This window comes from Fulmarus glacialis, unplaced genomic scaffold (assembly GCF_000690835.1).
Source record: "Fulmarus glacialis isolate BGI_N327 unplaced genomic scaffold, ASM69083v1 scaffold39292, whole genome shotgun sequence".
Lineage (NCBI taxonomy): Eukaryota > Metazoa > Chordata > Aves > Procellariiformes > Procellariidae > Fulmarus > Fulmarus glacialis.
In genome coordinates, this window is record NW_009197994.1 from 46,587 (window position 1) to 62,922 (window position 16,336).

The 16,336-nt window shown below is 39.2% G+C and overlaps 1 protein-coding gene across 1 annotated transcript in view; it reads left to right on the top strand.

Annotated features, from left to right (window-relative positions):
• The window catches only part of LOC104073092, a gene marked incomplete at its 3' end in the record, with an annotated part of 56,503 nt that extends 41,220 nt beyond the window's left edge, over nucleotides 1-15,283 (top strand). The window contains exons 3-6 of the mRNA XM_009572755.1: nucleotides 2,539-3,159; nucleotides 7,741-7,809; nucleotides 10,896-10,979; nucleotides 12,408-15,283. Coding sequence (XP_009571050.1) covers nucleotides 2,539-3,159; nucleotides 7,741-7,809; nucleotides 10,896-10,979; nucleotides 12,408-15,283 — 3,650 coding nt within the window. The remainder of the gene's footprint in view (nucleotides 1-2,538; nucleotides 3,160-7,740; nucleotides 7,810-10,895; nucleotides 10,980-12,407) is intronic.
• Nucleotides 15,284-16,336: the final 1,053 nt, after the last annotated feature.

The window sequence follows — 16,336 nt, forward strand, 5'->3', positions numbered from 1 at the left end:
GAACCATGCTGAAGAGCCCATCAACTGGCAGGAAAGCAGTTTTCTCTGCAAGGGATTGTAAAATACAATCTAGGGACTCCTGGCTTGCTTATGGGTAAAGGGATGAGATGTGAGACAGTGAGCTGCAAGTAAGCTAGGGGCTCTAAAAGGCAGCAGAGGCAGGCTTCGTGTCATCCCAGCGCTCCCGTAAAAGCAGATGTGGATCTCAGAACAGGGAGCTGCCTGGTGCTGGTCGCTCCTGCTGCGTCCAGGCTGCCAAGACTTTTGTACATTCTTCATGAGTAAACAGCAATGTGTCCAAAAAAACCCCTGTTCATTATAATCTAGTTATCTTCCTAACAGAAACAATTTAACATCATTCTGAAAATAGTCTAAACACTTGGATGAATATTCCAAGAACATGTGTATATTCCTCCTCAGAGAATAACCAGTTTCTCCGATACTAACATCTGAAATTCATCAGTATGATGACTGGCTGTGCAACAGTAATCAGGAAAGAGAACTGCACTTAATGTTGATGGCAGGATTCTGTTTTCTCCACATGGACAAAATACTTGTCAGTTTTGTTCTTTTGCTGTATGGGGAAGGTGCCAGTGGCTAAATCTGTCAGATGAGTACAGCAAAGTTGACTAGACTTGTCCAGTACCGGAGCAACGTCCTCCCTGTTTATTTCTCTTCCTATACTGTTTAAATGTGACCAGGTGGCCCATAACTCTCCTGACCACCCTAACACAGGCTGGACAGTGCTCATATGAATGAGCTTTCTTCTTTTTCAAGTCTTGAAGCTTCTTCTGGAACACTTTCCATGTTACGTAAAGAAGCTTACAGTATAATTAACCCATGAAAAAAATGCCCCTGTTTTCAATGGGGAGTTGAACACATTTTCTATCTATAAAATTGTTACAACATACTTTTGCCCTTGGGAAGAAAAAAAATCTATGAAGTAAATCCAGTAACTATAAAAGCCCAGTATTTTTCTCTCTTTCCTCCCATTCTCCAGTTGCTGGGTTGGTGGATAATGTGCAATGCTTTATGTTATTTTACTATATAATATATTGGTCAAATTATGTCCTTGTGTATATCCAAATATGGTAATTTGGAGCTCAGAGTCTTTGCAAGCAGCTTTGCAAGCAATACCACAGACTACACAGAATCCTTATACCCCATCTATCTGTCTTTTTTCCTGAGCGTGGCGTGACAGTCACCCTTCCCTCATATGTCTCACCCTCTCATATTGAAAGGTTTTTATTTCATTCTGAGAAGGGAACAGGTGTAGTAATTAATGTATGTGTTGTGGCATTACTTAAAAATCCTGGGGGAGACTAGGGATTAACTACTGTGGCAGTTATTCTTCAGGTCTAGCAAAAACCAGTTTCACTTCTAGCACATACACTGTGAAAATGTGTAAAAGAGGTAGCAGACATTTGCTGGAGATGTGGTCTGCCACAGAACTGGGGAGCCAGAACTAAAACCGAGGGCTGCAGCAATCTGGTCTTGTTGACCTCAGTGCCTTTGCATGACTGATAACCTGAAACTTCCTTCTGTGGAGAAATTTACTAGAAGAATTTTGTTGCCATAAATATGCCAATAAAACTGAGCATATTGACACTTTATTTTGAAAAATAATGTTCTCCAAAGTAGAATGAACAGAATTGTCATTAATATACTCATGGAGAAAAAGCATATGTTGTGTGATACTGTTTTTCACACTTGATGACTGCCATGTTGCCAGTGCAAATGAGAATACTTAACCACGATTAAAGGCAGAGTAATTCTGCCCGTGGCTAAATACCCTTACTGCAGTGCATATTTGCAAGAGGACTAGCCATTTCTAGATACTTGTGCAAAATCCAAAACTACTGACCCAAATATTAGCAAATAGTGGACAGCTTGCATATAAATATTCATGAACACATGATTGCAGTATTCCACCAGAAGGCTGCTGGGGACAAAATGAAAAGATGCCTAATGTTTTGTAGAAACCCGTTAGCTGAATTCAGGAACAAAAGGCTTCAGTTTGCCACAGAATGTAATGGGGGCTTTCTTCTATTGCAATACTTAAAAGAAGCAAGGCCTGAACTTCGTTGGTGTAATGCAGTCATGCAGATAACTGATTAAAATAATATATCTTAAAAGCAAGTCATACTGTGTTTTTCAAATAACTGGTTCATTCCATTGCCTAATACATCCTTACTAGATGAATGAGTAGTAATATTTATGAAGTGAGCTGCGGCAGAGTTGGAAGTTAGTAGGTAGCATGTCCTAATATTGCTCTTAATGCATCTTGAGGGGTTGTTAACTGTGTGTAGCGCAGCATTCTCCGTGCCGCTGAAAAGGAACTCTGTATATTTTCAGCTGAGCCAAACTCCCAAGCCAAATTCCCCTTTGCGTGTGCTACTGGTATATTACAGTGATTAAAACTACCTGATGAATGTTTGATTTAATGAATGTAACTTTAACTCCGGCTGCTAGTCTGCCTTTATTTCTATATGATGAATTTATTTTTTTGTTAATTTACTTATCTGCTCTTGGTTCTAGTCGCCGTGTCTCTGAGGAATCAGAAAGTCGTCATTCCCCAGGTTCCCGACGTCGATGCTGTGTCCGTGGCAGAGACTGTCTCAGTGCCAGAGCTTAGCCAGTTTACACTCTGCTTTGAAGCAACCAAGGGCAGCAGTGATGACAACGATGACTGGAAGGTTTTCTCCTACACTGATGCGCTGTCGACAGAATTCTTCAGCTTCGGGAAGACCACAAAAGGCCATTTTCTGTCCATGTCAGGCACGCAGTGCGTCCTTGAGAATGCATTGCCCCGAAATGCGGAGTTTTTCACGGGAACCTTTCAACAGCTCTGTGTCGTAGGGGATAGCTTCTCGGGCAGTATAGGTATATATGCCAAAAGCACCTATCATATAGTGTACTGTCCGGGTATCTTTGGCAAAGTTATCCCTGGAAACGGGAGGCTGGTGCTGGGCTCTAACAGCAATGAAGTGAGCTCTCTAAATGGAGACATTTACAACTTCCGCCTCTGGAATTTCACCATGAATGCGCAAACACTGGCCAACCTCAGCTGCGATGTGAAAGGAAACATTGTAGACTGGGAAAATGAATTCTGGAGTATTCCAACTTCAGCACTGAAAGCAGAAAACAATTTGAGTTGTGGTGAGTACGCCTTGCCAAATCTTTTTTGCTTATTTTCCCCCCACACTTCTACATTGTGCTGAACATACCATATACCAGCACGGAAAAAAAAAGAGAGTTCCTGTGGAAGAAAAACAGCTAGGTCTTACCTTCCTTAGACATTAGCTCAACTCTTACCATAGACAGAGGCTGTGAAAGGGTATAGAGTTGATTCTCTAAAGGAAAAGAACAGGTCCCCTAAGTGTATTGACTTGCTGCTTGAAATGATCTGCAAATCAAAGTTTTTCCTAAACAGTTTGTTTATTGGCCTTCTACTCATACAAAATGGGGATAACAGGCAAGTACCTGCTAGCCTCAAGTAAGATTACTGTGGTCTCTGGAGAAAAAAATGTGTGTTAACTAACCGTTTAGTAAATGTTTTTGTACCTGCCCTTTGGCCCTTTGATTAGCCAGAAGGAGAACTTGCTAGCCTTGTGCTGTGTGTACAGAGCCAGCAAAAGCAGTGACAAAACAACATATGAGATGGAAAAGTACGAGAAAAGGTTAAATTAGAGGCAGAAGACAGGAGGGAAGAGTTTTAGATCAAAATCATCGGGTTTTATCTTCCTGATGATGTATTATCTGTCCTTCTTTTAATTGGCAGTTACTGAAGGTCTTTCTTCCTGTAGATTACTCCAGAAGATAAATTTCAATACATTGTCCAACCTATTCTCATTTCATGGCTCAGACACTTGATTCTTACAAGTGTTCAGGTGTAATTTTTATATATGTATGTGTTATTACAGCCGGTTGACAATTTTCTACTGGAACATTTTTTTCCAGATGAAAAAAAATCAAAACTGAAGAATCTTTGTCACTTTGGACCAGTATTTTTTTTTTTTTTTAAAGAATGTTTTGGTTAGTAACAACTTTAGAGATATTTTGCTAATTAAAAAATGCATAGGGGAAAATCTGAATCATGGCCAGCGGTAGCCTGTACACACACATATGATGCTTGTGAAAATCAACTGCTGTCAAACTCCATGTCCACAGAGTTTGAGCCCTCCTATTGTGGCAAATACACATTTGTTTAAAAAAACCAAAAAAGTCAAAGTAAACAGTTACAAATGTTGGTTCTTTCTGAACCATGTGAGGTCTTTTCATACCTAATGTTGTCCTCTCCAATTTTGCCTTCTTGCTCCTCTGACACCTTACATAGTTTAAACATAGTTTAAATAGTGTCAATATAAGTGTCTCCTAACAGAGCATCTGTCAGCACTCTGAGAATCCTTAGCTGAAAACAGGAGCTGGCATCATTAAGGCGTGCTAGTTTCTGTATCTAATAGCTCATGAGGGATTAAGGTGGCTGAAAAAACCCCATCTTGCTTGCTTTAGTTTACTCAAACCAAAGCATGAACTACTCATTCACAGCTAGACTCGCTGGGACAGCTCTCAGCATGCCTCTGCTAAAAAAATATAAGCAACATCTCTATAAAAACACAAGCAACTAGGTGCCTTTGCCCCTCTACCGGAACAAAGAAAAGGCTGATCTAAACATTGACCGTGACTGATGAAGGCATTCTGGACAAAAAAGTTGTTGCTTTTCCATTAGTACGAACTGATCTGACAGAAAATAACTTCCCAGAAAATCTTACTCCTCTTACACCATTATACCATGAAGACTACCACAACACTTTCACTAAACAACCTACCAAGACCTCTGTAAATGTTGCAGTCTCATTTAATTTTGACAGGAGTACGGGTCTTGTCCTTTCTGTTGAAGACCGTACAGCCCTGTGACACAAATGTAATATCACAGCTGTGGTCATAGAAACAATATACTTATTTTCATTCCACAGCTTTATTCCTTGGGATGTCATTGTTCAGCGGTTTCATTACAGCAGAACATTATTTTAGAAAACGTGTATTAGCGTTCGTATGTTAGGCCCGGGTGTCTATACAAGCCACTTTAAATGTATCTATATGTAAGCATTGTTATTTCCTCTAACTAAGCCTATGAGAAAACTGACTAGTCAGTCTTTTTTCTTTTGAAGATGTTAAATCACCCCCTATGAGTATTTCCTAAGATCAGAGTATTTCCTAAAAGAAAATAGTGGGTGCAGTGCCATTTCAAAAACGGTTACTAATCCCAGAGATGGAATTGTTAGAATTTTCTTCCCTTCATCTTCTTGAATAAAAGCCTTCATTGTAAAACCAGCCTTCAACAGGAGAGTTGATGAGTCAGGCTGTCGACCATGAGTAAACCACTGGCCATGGGGAGATGACTCTTAACTGATTAGGCTTCATTTAGCAGCAATGGAAGGATTTATGCAGAAAAGAGGTTTTCGCACAGCTCCAATAATGCTTCCCCAGGAAGTGGCATGTAACTTCAAAAAAAACAAACCAAGCATTTAGCAGTGATCTCAACATATCTGTGCCTGAACAGTGCTTACATTTTTCAAGTGGTATTATTTTCATGGTTTTTCAGACAAAGCTTTTACAAGTAGATTTATGGAGCATAAAAACACTGGCAAATTGTTCCAGATAATCTTTTCATAGTTTTACCTTCTCCTAGTTTATTCCTTAGACTAATGTTTTCACAGCTGTGCAATCACGGTGGGGTGTTTCTGGAAGACTTGACGGAATTCTGTTTTTATTGCCGTACCTTCGCACGGCTTGCATTTAAAGGTATATGTACACAGCCTGGGTATCCGGACTAATTTTAAAACAAGTAGCCTAGGTAACGATAGTGGTGTAACACCACCAGTTTAGAGCTCAGTGCAGGCAAACTGAGGAGCATTTCGTCAACTTCTGGTACTGATTTTGGAGCCTGCACTGGCTACACCTAGAGCAGGATATGATCTACTCAGTTTAAGGGTAATGTGGCCGCACGTCTGTCCATGCCTGCAATTGCATTTGCTTCATGTACACTTGGTATGAGTCCTTCATTCCCAAAGGCCAGAGGAATTCTTAATTTCGCTGTCAATTTAACTCAGGGTGGGATCTGTCTGCCTTAGGCAGCTGAATGATGTTTCAGGCTGAGCTAATTGCCCTCAGTGCTGTTTATGAATGGTGGAATGAAAAAGGCTGTTCCAAAGGTCAGTGCATCTCATACTGGAGAAGATGTCTCAGTGAAGTCAGAAGTTTTTTGCTGTAGGAGTGCCTGTTCCTCTCCACTAACCGTAAAGAAAGTCTAGCGTGACGAGCAGATACGGATGTCTGAGTTTTAGACATTTGAAGTGAGTTAGATATATCACACAAAGCATCCGTAATACAGGTCCATATCTGCTGTTCACATTACTGGCCATGCCACTTGGCTTCATACTGACCCCAACTGACCAAAGGGGTATCCCATACCATATGACGTCATGCTCAGCATATAAAGCTGAGGGAAGAAGGAAGGGGGGGACGTGGGGAGTGATGCCGTTTGTCTTCCCAAGTAACCATTACGTGTGATGGAGCCCTGCTTTCCTGGGGAGAATGCGGGCATCAATCCTGCTACTTCTTGCAAGCCAAGCGAGCGCTCTACCATTTGAGCTAATTCCTCCGATTTTAATCCATTTTAAAAAAAAAAGAATTCTGGGCTTTAATATTTGTTGAGGATCACATGTTTTAAATTCTGTCCTATTTTTGTCAGCAATACATGTAATGGTGTCTGTGGTGTGACATGATTTCTGCGTTGAGGCCCCGTGCTTCATGTGTTCTTGCATCACAGGAAATATTTTCCCAGCTGTCTTTATGAGCTGAGGGCTGGTGGCTCTTTAATTTTATGGAGGGATACAATGTTTCATGAGAGAACCTCATTGAATCAATATGATTCTGAAGTGGTAAAGCAAAAGCCAAGAGGGCAATGCTCCCAGTAGATTTAGATTATGCCATGCTCTATGGCCCCGTTATTTTCAACAAAGTGTGCAAAAGCGGCTGTATCTGCAGCTGAACTGCTGGGATACACAAAGTGTAATTAATGCAGTTTCACCAGTTCGTCTTCTGTAGCCATTCTTATATGCCCTGCTTTTGTCTCCAGATCATCAAAGTGTGTGCATGTTGTTATGAATAATTCAGTAGAGATGCAGACTTATAACATTATCTGCTTATAAATCATGCATACCAGAATATTAATCACGCCCACGCTCTGGGCAGAGGAACAAGTTTAATCACCTTTTATCTGGTTGGTGTCTGTCACAGGCAGATTACTCAGAAGTGTGTGGTGGGTAACCCGTGCTACAGCAGCGGAGCATGGTTGCTTCTCCAAGGCGCACGTTATTACTCATGAAGATTGCATAAATCCTAGGGCCATACTGACCCCTCTGCTTAAAGCCGTTTCAGAGTACACACAAGCTTGCATTCTTTTAATGCGATGTTATTTAGCGAAAGCTAAGAAAACCATGGGAGGATACGTAAGTGACTGTAACTTGCGAGTCAGCGGGGTTTTCATGGATCCCTCAGCCGCAACAGAAAATGAAAACACGTAAGTCTCACAGGCAAATGGCGGTATCAGTTTTGCCACTGAGAGAAATTAGGAAGAGGACTGTGTCACTGTTAAGATATAACATATTTTGAGACATGACAGTTTTATGCCCAGTAGCCAAACCTTTCTAATTATTTCACTTTCTTTTTCTGAAGGCTCATACCTAATTCCCTCTTCTACAATTGAACCAACCAGTTGTGCAAACCTGGGAAGCCTTTGCCAAGGTAAGAAGCCCACGTCATTTTCACAGTTTCATCTTTAGGAAATCTTCATTTTCCTTGGGTTTTTTATTCCATTTCTTTTCTATTATTTTTTCTAAAAGGGTGAACTGCAATAAAAAATAACAAGGAAAGGAATTCTTTGGTCTCATCAAGTGTGTGGGTGTCCTGTACGTACAATATGTGGAAAAAATGTGATCGCTCCCTTGATAATACATTTTCCAAATAGTCTCCATTATATTAAAACTGAATTAATCAGCTGCTTTCATTTCTTTCTCCATCTCTTCTCCTCCTGCACATTTTGACAGTAAAATATTAACCAGGATAAGAAGTGGGTACATCTGTAAATAGAAAATGAGCAGATGTAAATAAAGGAACTGACTATTATTGATTTTTTCCAATAAGCTATTTTGAGACTAGATGCAAAATGCAAAATCCAGCAGCTATTCGTTAGTGGAACACTTGTTACAGCACTTAGTGATGGTGTAATAGTGTAAAAATCACCACATATAAGAATTCATTAGGTGTCTTTAAAGGTCAGCTCAGTTGAATGCAAGGAACAGGTGAACCCTAAAGATTTCCATGTCATGTGAATCGTTGGACATGCAAGGACAGTTAATTCCTTCTGCTCTGCTTAAAGGCTGAAGTTCTATAATAATGCTCGGTATGAACAACATGAGCCCATTTCCACAATACCATCATGAACACAGACCTGCTAATGAGGTGGCACGCTATGTTAAACTTTAATCACAGGAGCAGCTGCCCTAAAAATAATGTCTAGCTCTGTAACCCTTTTCAGGCTGAATGGTGGAAGAAGGAGACAGGAGAGAGTAAAATATAAAAGGGGAGGAGGAAGTCTCAGAACTCTTTCAAAACCAACATTAATAAGTAAATCAAATTTAGCTTAAAAATAAAAAGGAAAATGCTCTCTGCTTGGGAAGCCAGTAAGAGACCTATGTCAGTCTTCAGTGTACTTCTCCCAGATTTTCCTGAGGTAAATTTGCTTCAGGTTCTTGGAGCGTATTGTACTGGTCTCCACAAGGAAAATGAGATGCCAGTTATGTCCATAATCAGATTTCAAACAGTAATTTTCAGGCACCATGTTCACAAAGCACAATATGATCTAAATACTACTACTTGAATACCTTAAGTAAGTGTGACAGCAACAATTATTCAGTATTAGTCTTTTTATATGTAAAGGGTAATATAGCCACCATATAAAAATTTTGTGTATTCTTTTGGAAGAACGCTGAGCATTTTCCTCTTTCAAAATGGCATGGTGTGAAAGGTGAGAGAATATGTTTCATTAGGTCAGCTAACATGGCTGCAGAAATGGACACACTTTCAGCGAAACAAGCCTGTGTTTCTAAAAGCCTCATCCTTTTTTCCAGCTTTATTAACTTGTCTAGTAGAAGATACTGCCTCTAATAAAAGATGCTACCTTTCAAACTTGCCTCTGTTAACTTCTTAGACCATCACATCTTCAATTAACACTATGAGTACTTTCATGAAGGTAATACTCTTTCCTTCTCTGAAAAGTGTTTGGTAAAGTGTCACTGGTGTTCTGTGTTTGTCACTTTGGAGGTGGCAGATTAGATTTACCCTGTTCGTCATCATCATCATCATTATTGTCATAATAATGAAAATCATAAAAAGGTGTCTGTCTGTCTATTTCTGTCAGCACTGCAGACTTATTTTAAACTGAGAGGCCAGTTTGGATTCCTTTTTTGTTTGTTTGTTGTGTGTTGTGCAATAGCACCAGTAACAAAGTTTGTGGATGCTAGATTATGTCAGCTATGTCTGATGAAAGAGCCGTTTTCCCCATTATGCTTAGCAAATATTTTCATTCATTGGAGGATGCCTCCTTTAACTGCATTGGCTGGAAGATACAATCAGTAAGAAGCCTTATAACTTGTTTCTCAGACAATATAGCCCTGAAGTTACATGGAAGAAGAGCTTTTTTGTATTATAGGGTGTCACTTTACGTACTCGCTTTCCCAGTTAGAACCTGTTTGCTGCAGTGTCCAGCTCTTCCTTCTCTTTCCAGTTTCACTGAAACCTGAACATGAACCTGCTCCCTAAGCTGAGACCTGAGTTTATGACTTTCAGACTCAAAAGGTTAGCTAAAACAACCTCATAAAAAATCAAAAGTGCAATTTCTTGCCTAAAATACAATTGCTTAACCTTTCCAGGTTGGTTCTTGGTCAAAATCTGCAAAAGTCATGTAACACTGCGAGGTTATACTGCACCAACCTTCAGATGTTAAAAAGGGTTTTCAGGAAAAAAGAAATCTGTCAGTGAGTGGATTTACATTTCCTGGGAGTTACCAGATAAAATTAAATTATTTTCCAAATCATTATTTGAAAATTTAGTGGCATGATCTTTGAATTCCTCTAGCAGGTATACCCTCCCAGTCCGCTGTGGGGGAAATTTGCAGTTTTGGCTCCTCACTCTGATTTTGAAAAGTGTTCTAGCTGGTTCTCCTGGGAAACATTTGCCAGGGTTGTGTGGGGTGACTCCTGTTAGTGTCAGTGGGAACACTACAGCTGAGATCCTACATGAAGCTTTCAAAATATATATTCCACTTCAATTATTCCAATTCTGATTTCCATTCTCTTCATTGTAAGGAGTTCAATGGAGTTAACTGGATCCTTACATGGGCGTTTTAGTTTCGCATTTGTTTGTCATCTTCAGTCCCTGAGTGGGGACAATTATTCTTTTCACAAGCAATATTCTAAGTGCATGCGTCTTAGAACTTATAAGGTCTATTTTCTGATCTTTGCACACCTGTTTGGATCTGAAGCTCTCGTAAGAGCGTTTTGAGTTTATGAAAGCAGTACAGGACTGATCTTGCAAACCTTACACTGGCAAAACTCCCACTGAAGTCAGTGAAAGTGAAGATTGCAGGACTGGGACCTCAGTTCATATCCATTCATCACTTTGTGCAGAAAAAATAATGTATTTATTTAACATTTATGGCATTGTGTGTAGATGGTTTCATTTTACATTGTCATGCGTTGTTCCCATTATGTCTTACCTTATTAACATTCATATTTCATTCAAGTTCACCTCTTTCTCATCTTTATTACCAGCTACTGTAAATGCTACTACTCCTACACCACCCACTGTCACCACTAACATGCCCGATACTAATAGAAACGATAAGCCAAACAATGGTAAGAAATCCTGTGTTACATTTTTCCTTGTACTGTGTCTAGAGCAAATTTATTGTATTTTAAGGTGTGTTTTCATAGTATCATAACGTCAAGGGTCATGTCTCAGTTCTGATCTCATTTACACTGAAATAAATCAGGAGTAACTTCACTGGACCATGTAAGAATGGTGTAAATGAGAACAGAACCAAACTCGGTGTTTATTTGTACCATGTTTCCTGGCTCTTGTACAAAAGGGACTCACTCTGTGTCACCCATTGTATTTATCCATGCAAAGAGCGAGGGAAGGGAGATGGATTTTTAAAAAGGGTCCAAAAAGAGCCACGCTATTGAAATGTTTTAAGGCTGCAGATTATGAGGCATTGCGTAGCTCCTGCCTGTGCAGCCAGGGTGGTAGTATGCTGGGATTGTCTGTTCCTCACTAGCTGGGCGCAGGAGCCAAGTGGAATCATTCCTATGGAGCAAAGCCACTTCCACTGAGTCAACAGGAATCTTTCCACTGACTTCAAGAAGAGCTGGATCAGACTTTACTAGGGAAAATGTTGACAGTATCAGATATCGTTTACTTTTCATTTAGAAAGATTAAGGGAAAAAATAAGGTAGTAAATGATCCTATTATTAGCACAGGAAAAAAGCGGGGATTTCTTTTGAGGTTTTCTCAAATTCTATGATATCACTGTTTCCTAGAGACTGAGCATCATTTTGTGAGGCACTGCTAAAATATTTATTAGTTTGTTAAAGATAGTTGTTAAACATTATTAACAACAGAGATTTCTGCAATTTTTATCTAAGGCTTAAAGATATTTTTTGTAAAGATTTATTTTTTCAGTGTGCTCCACAGAAGTAAATTAGAATCTGGGGAGCAGGGGGGGCTTCTTTGTTTGTTTTTTCCAAATGCATCAGTTGTTACTGCAGGATTTAAAATTCTTGGAGTATTTTTTCTCTTGGCAGATCATTTCTCGTACATTGGCAATCAGGCAGTACAGTAGAAAATGTGAAAGAATTTATCTGAATTCAATCTGTTTGGATTTACTAAGCTGTAGAAGTAAGAAGAAAATATTGAAAATTTCTTCCAAATTGTGTTTTTTTTCTTTTGGTGGAGCCACTCACTCTATGTTCAGCCTGAGCAGTTAACTCTGATTTTTGTAACTACAAAAGGAACTGAATGCCTTATTAATGTTAGCATGAATAAAAAATGGACAATTAAGTCCTTTCTTTGGTTTTGAAACTCCCAAGAGAAAGTAGAAAGACCAAGAAAAATAAGCCAAGTTCATTTACAGTAGAAGCAAATTAAACTTTCACTCAGCTAGCTGGCATCATTTTCCACTCTTGGTAAGTTGATTTTTAGACCACGAGCAGACAGCCAAGAACAGACAGTTAAGTTGCATATATTTTCTTTAATCCATTAACTATGTGGCTTACTACACACAGACCTGCAGGAATTCAGACTTCCTGCTACAGTTATCTTCAGAATGAAGAGAAATTCACCTGAATCCTCCCACTCACGACCCCAGAGGCAGCAAGAGTCTAAGATAGAAGGGGTCAAAAGCATAGGAATTATCTCAACCCCAATTATTTGGCCAGTGAAACACAGGCCTCTCCATTTCAGTAAAAACTCAGCAGATGAGAACCCAGAGAGAAGAACCACGTACAGCTTGTTTCTTCCAACTGTGTCCACATCAGCTGCTTCTGAGGAGACCGGCAATGATACCTTGGCTGCCTTTACAGAACAAATCGACTTAGACAATACTGTAATGAATTGGTTACCAAATGAAAATACTTCGAATGGTTCTAGAAGTTCGTTTGATGGCACTTCTGATGCAGCAGATGCTGTTACAGAGCCTTCTGTGAATGCAGCAGTTCCTCTTCTTCAAAACAGAAGTCCTAATGCAGAGCTAGCACTGACTCTGGCAGATGGGCTAGATCGTTCGGACTCTGAGTCAGCGTTCCGCTCTCCCCTCAGCAGCAGCAGCACTGCTTACGAACACAAAAAAGAAGCCACGTGGATTTCGTCCTCCAACAGCAGCTCAACCGATTTCATGCATATAAGCGATGTCTTGGAGCCTGAGCGTTGGAGTGAGACTGCGTTCCATCATCATATCACCTCTGACATTCAAGAAGACAGACATCATTCTCTTTCTAGCTTATCTATATCACCTGCAGAGGAGAAATCATCATTCCAAAAAAGTAGGCTAGATTTACTAGACTTCACACCTGAAAATTTTTACCTGCAAATGGTAGAAGGCGATGCTGATAGGAAATATTTTTCTATGTTAGCAGCAAACAGTGAATTTCAGTTTAGAAAATCCGCGCACATTAAAGAACATCATTCAGGAGGCATTACAAATTTAACCTCTGTGGAGACTCCACGTGCAAACCCAACAACTTTTTTTCAAAACGTGAAAAAAACATACACAAAATTTATGCCTGACATCCAACCGACAAATTCAGTCCTAGGACATAGTGGAGAACCACTAACATTTTCAGCACTTCTGGTAGGAACAGGTTGGACAAGCTCAGCATTTAAGCAGGTTGTAACAACGACCCTGCCTGTTTATCAACAGTCGTTGACTGACGTATATTTGGAAAGTGACAGCATATTTATATCTAATAGCAATTACTGGTCTCATTATTTAAAACGTTCAGTATATTTTCAAAAGCCAAGTGAGACCCTCAGAAATGGAGTACTGGAGAACAATTTAGATGCATTTCATGACAGTAGTCAAAATGAAGAATCAGCTTTTTCCATATTAGAGCCAGAGAACACTAATAGAGTTGGCAACTCCTGGGACTCAGGTTACTTGGATTTTCCAACAAAATATGTAGATATTGCCCCGTCTTTAAGAGCAAGTTTCTGGACCGTTTCCTATCATTTGAAAGAAGCATCTCAAGTGTTTTCTGGGGAGCCATCAGAAAATTGGTGGCTCTCATTTAATAAACTGCTTTCTTCCCCAACAGAGAGATTGCCATCCTTTAGTTCACCTGCTAAGTCTGACAGTATGTCTGAACAAACATCTGCCATTAGATTGTTAGGTCCCAGGGCTGAAGAAATGAACTTCTCTAGTCATGCATCAGCTTTGCAAACACAAATCTTTAGTTCATTTATTCCAGGCCTTTCAAAGAGAATTTCAAAAAGTAATGGCAGGACAATATCACAGTTCCAGTCAACAGTGAACTTTGCAAACCTAACCGTGTCTTCCAACAGTGAATTTTATTTTGATTTTGATTTTCCTTCCCTGGAAGCACCTTTGAGTCAACCCTCTGTACAGGTACAGGTAAGTGCCTTTGATAAGGTACTTGAAAACTCCACAGAAAAACTAATGATATTTGATAGTTTGCATATGCAAATTGGAACTGACATAGTAAGTGATCAAACCAACATGACCTTCCTAAACAATAGGCAGCAGCTTGTTTCTGTCCTTCCAACACATTCAGGAAGCCAGCCTTCATGTTCAAGGGATAGCCAAGCTTCTTTCTTGATCAATACACCAGTTAAGAGTTTGGTAAACAGTACAAAAACACATGGATCACCGCAGTCTCAAAGTCTTTCAGCGAATGATGCTATAACAAATACTATTGATAAAGCAAGAAGTAAAGTTCAGATAGATGCAGGTGTTTTTTTAAAAAACATCAGTTCGATGAGTTCTGACTTCCTTCCACTGACATTGTCTTTGGAATTAAGGCACCTTCTTCATTCAGACTCAAAATTCAGAGTCAGTGTACCTCCTAACAGCTACTCGACACATCCACTCCCACAAAGTTTTCAGAACCATCGTGATACAATTTCTCCAACCCTGATTCCTCAGTGGGGTGTAGCAGAGTTAAGCTTGCCAACAACAGTAACACCAAGAAGTCATCTAATTGTTTTAGGACAAAACTACATTGAAAATCAAGAGGACAATCTGAGATATTCTCTATGGGCAGTAAAAGAAGAAATCATTGGTGATAATGAAGACATAAGGAATTCTGCTGTTCTGACATCAACAAACATATTGAGGCTTTCCGAATGGGATTCAGAAGGAGAGGTGTATGGATCCTTTAGCAAGCACAGAGAAGGAATGTCTTCTCTGAATATTGTTAGTACTCACGCCTTGGATTTTGAAAATGCTGATAATGGACGTTTTGCAAATCTCTCTTCTATTCTGGAATTGTCAAGAACTGAAATAATGAATGATGCGATACCTTTGCCATCTTCCTATAGTGGAGTTATTATTCAGCACAAAGAGACCATCTTGAACAGCACTCTGACGACACCTGGAGCAACAATCCATCACTCTTTCATGCAGTCCCAAATGCCAGTTTCTTCTGTAATGTACCATCAGTCATCAATTTCGGCACATGTTCATTCCTCGGCCAATTTATCATCTGGGACAAGCCAAAATACTACCCCTTACCCACCACTGAATCAACTTACTAGCTCTCCTGCAGTCTTTTTATCGTGTTTATGTTATTCCTTCACTGAGCTGGGCTGCCTGTGTCAACCTGAGGTCAACTACAGTATGTCAAGCTAGATGTAGAAAAAACCCGGATCATCTTCTCTGTTAGATATTCAGTTGGTAGACTGAACATAGAAGTAGCTGACTTTCATCCTTTAGATATAGATCCATTTAGCATATGAAAAGATTTTAGAATAGAAATTTTATGTAGGAGGGAATTTGTAACATCTTAGTGATAGTAAATGTCATTAACATGTGATTTCTAATTTCTAATGTACTTCTCTAAGACAGCTCTCATGAGACTGTGAGAATAATATATCGGGTTGCCATGTATTCTCTATATTTTTATGCCATTTTATTGTTTGAGATTGTATGGATGTTTTTCACTTACAGTATTCATATACTTTTTAGGATTTAACTTTCAAAAAGCAAAGATTTTCCAAAAGAAACTTTTGGATAATTTGCCTAACAGAATTAAAAAAAAACCAGTGCTGGTTTTTCATTGGTCATGATATTTTTGTAATTGGTGGTGGGTGTGGGGAGAATTGTTTTTCCAGGTTCTTTTTTCCTCTTTTTTCAAATTATCTTTGGCTACTTTTCATCAATTTTCTGCCCATAAAAATATTTTTTTTTTATTCAGCATTTTGAGGTGGGATTTCCACTGTTTAATTTGGAGAGTGAGAAATCATTTTTAGTTTTCACTATCTGCCATTGCAGTCTCCTGAGAGTGTTTAAAAATGTAGATTAGTTCTTTGTTCTTTTTTCGCCTCATTAAAACATGCTTTGGGTCACTATCTGATGGAGATCTTGAAGCTGTTGACTAGTTTGTAGTTACTATGTTTGATTTTTAAAATACTTTGCATATTCTTATATTAAGGTGATTTTGTCCATATACATAATTATATAAATAAGATTATAATTATA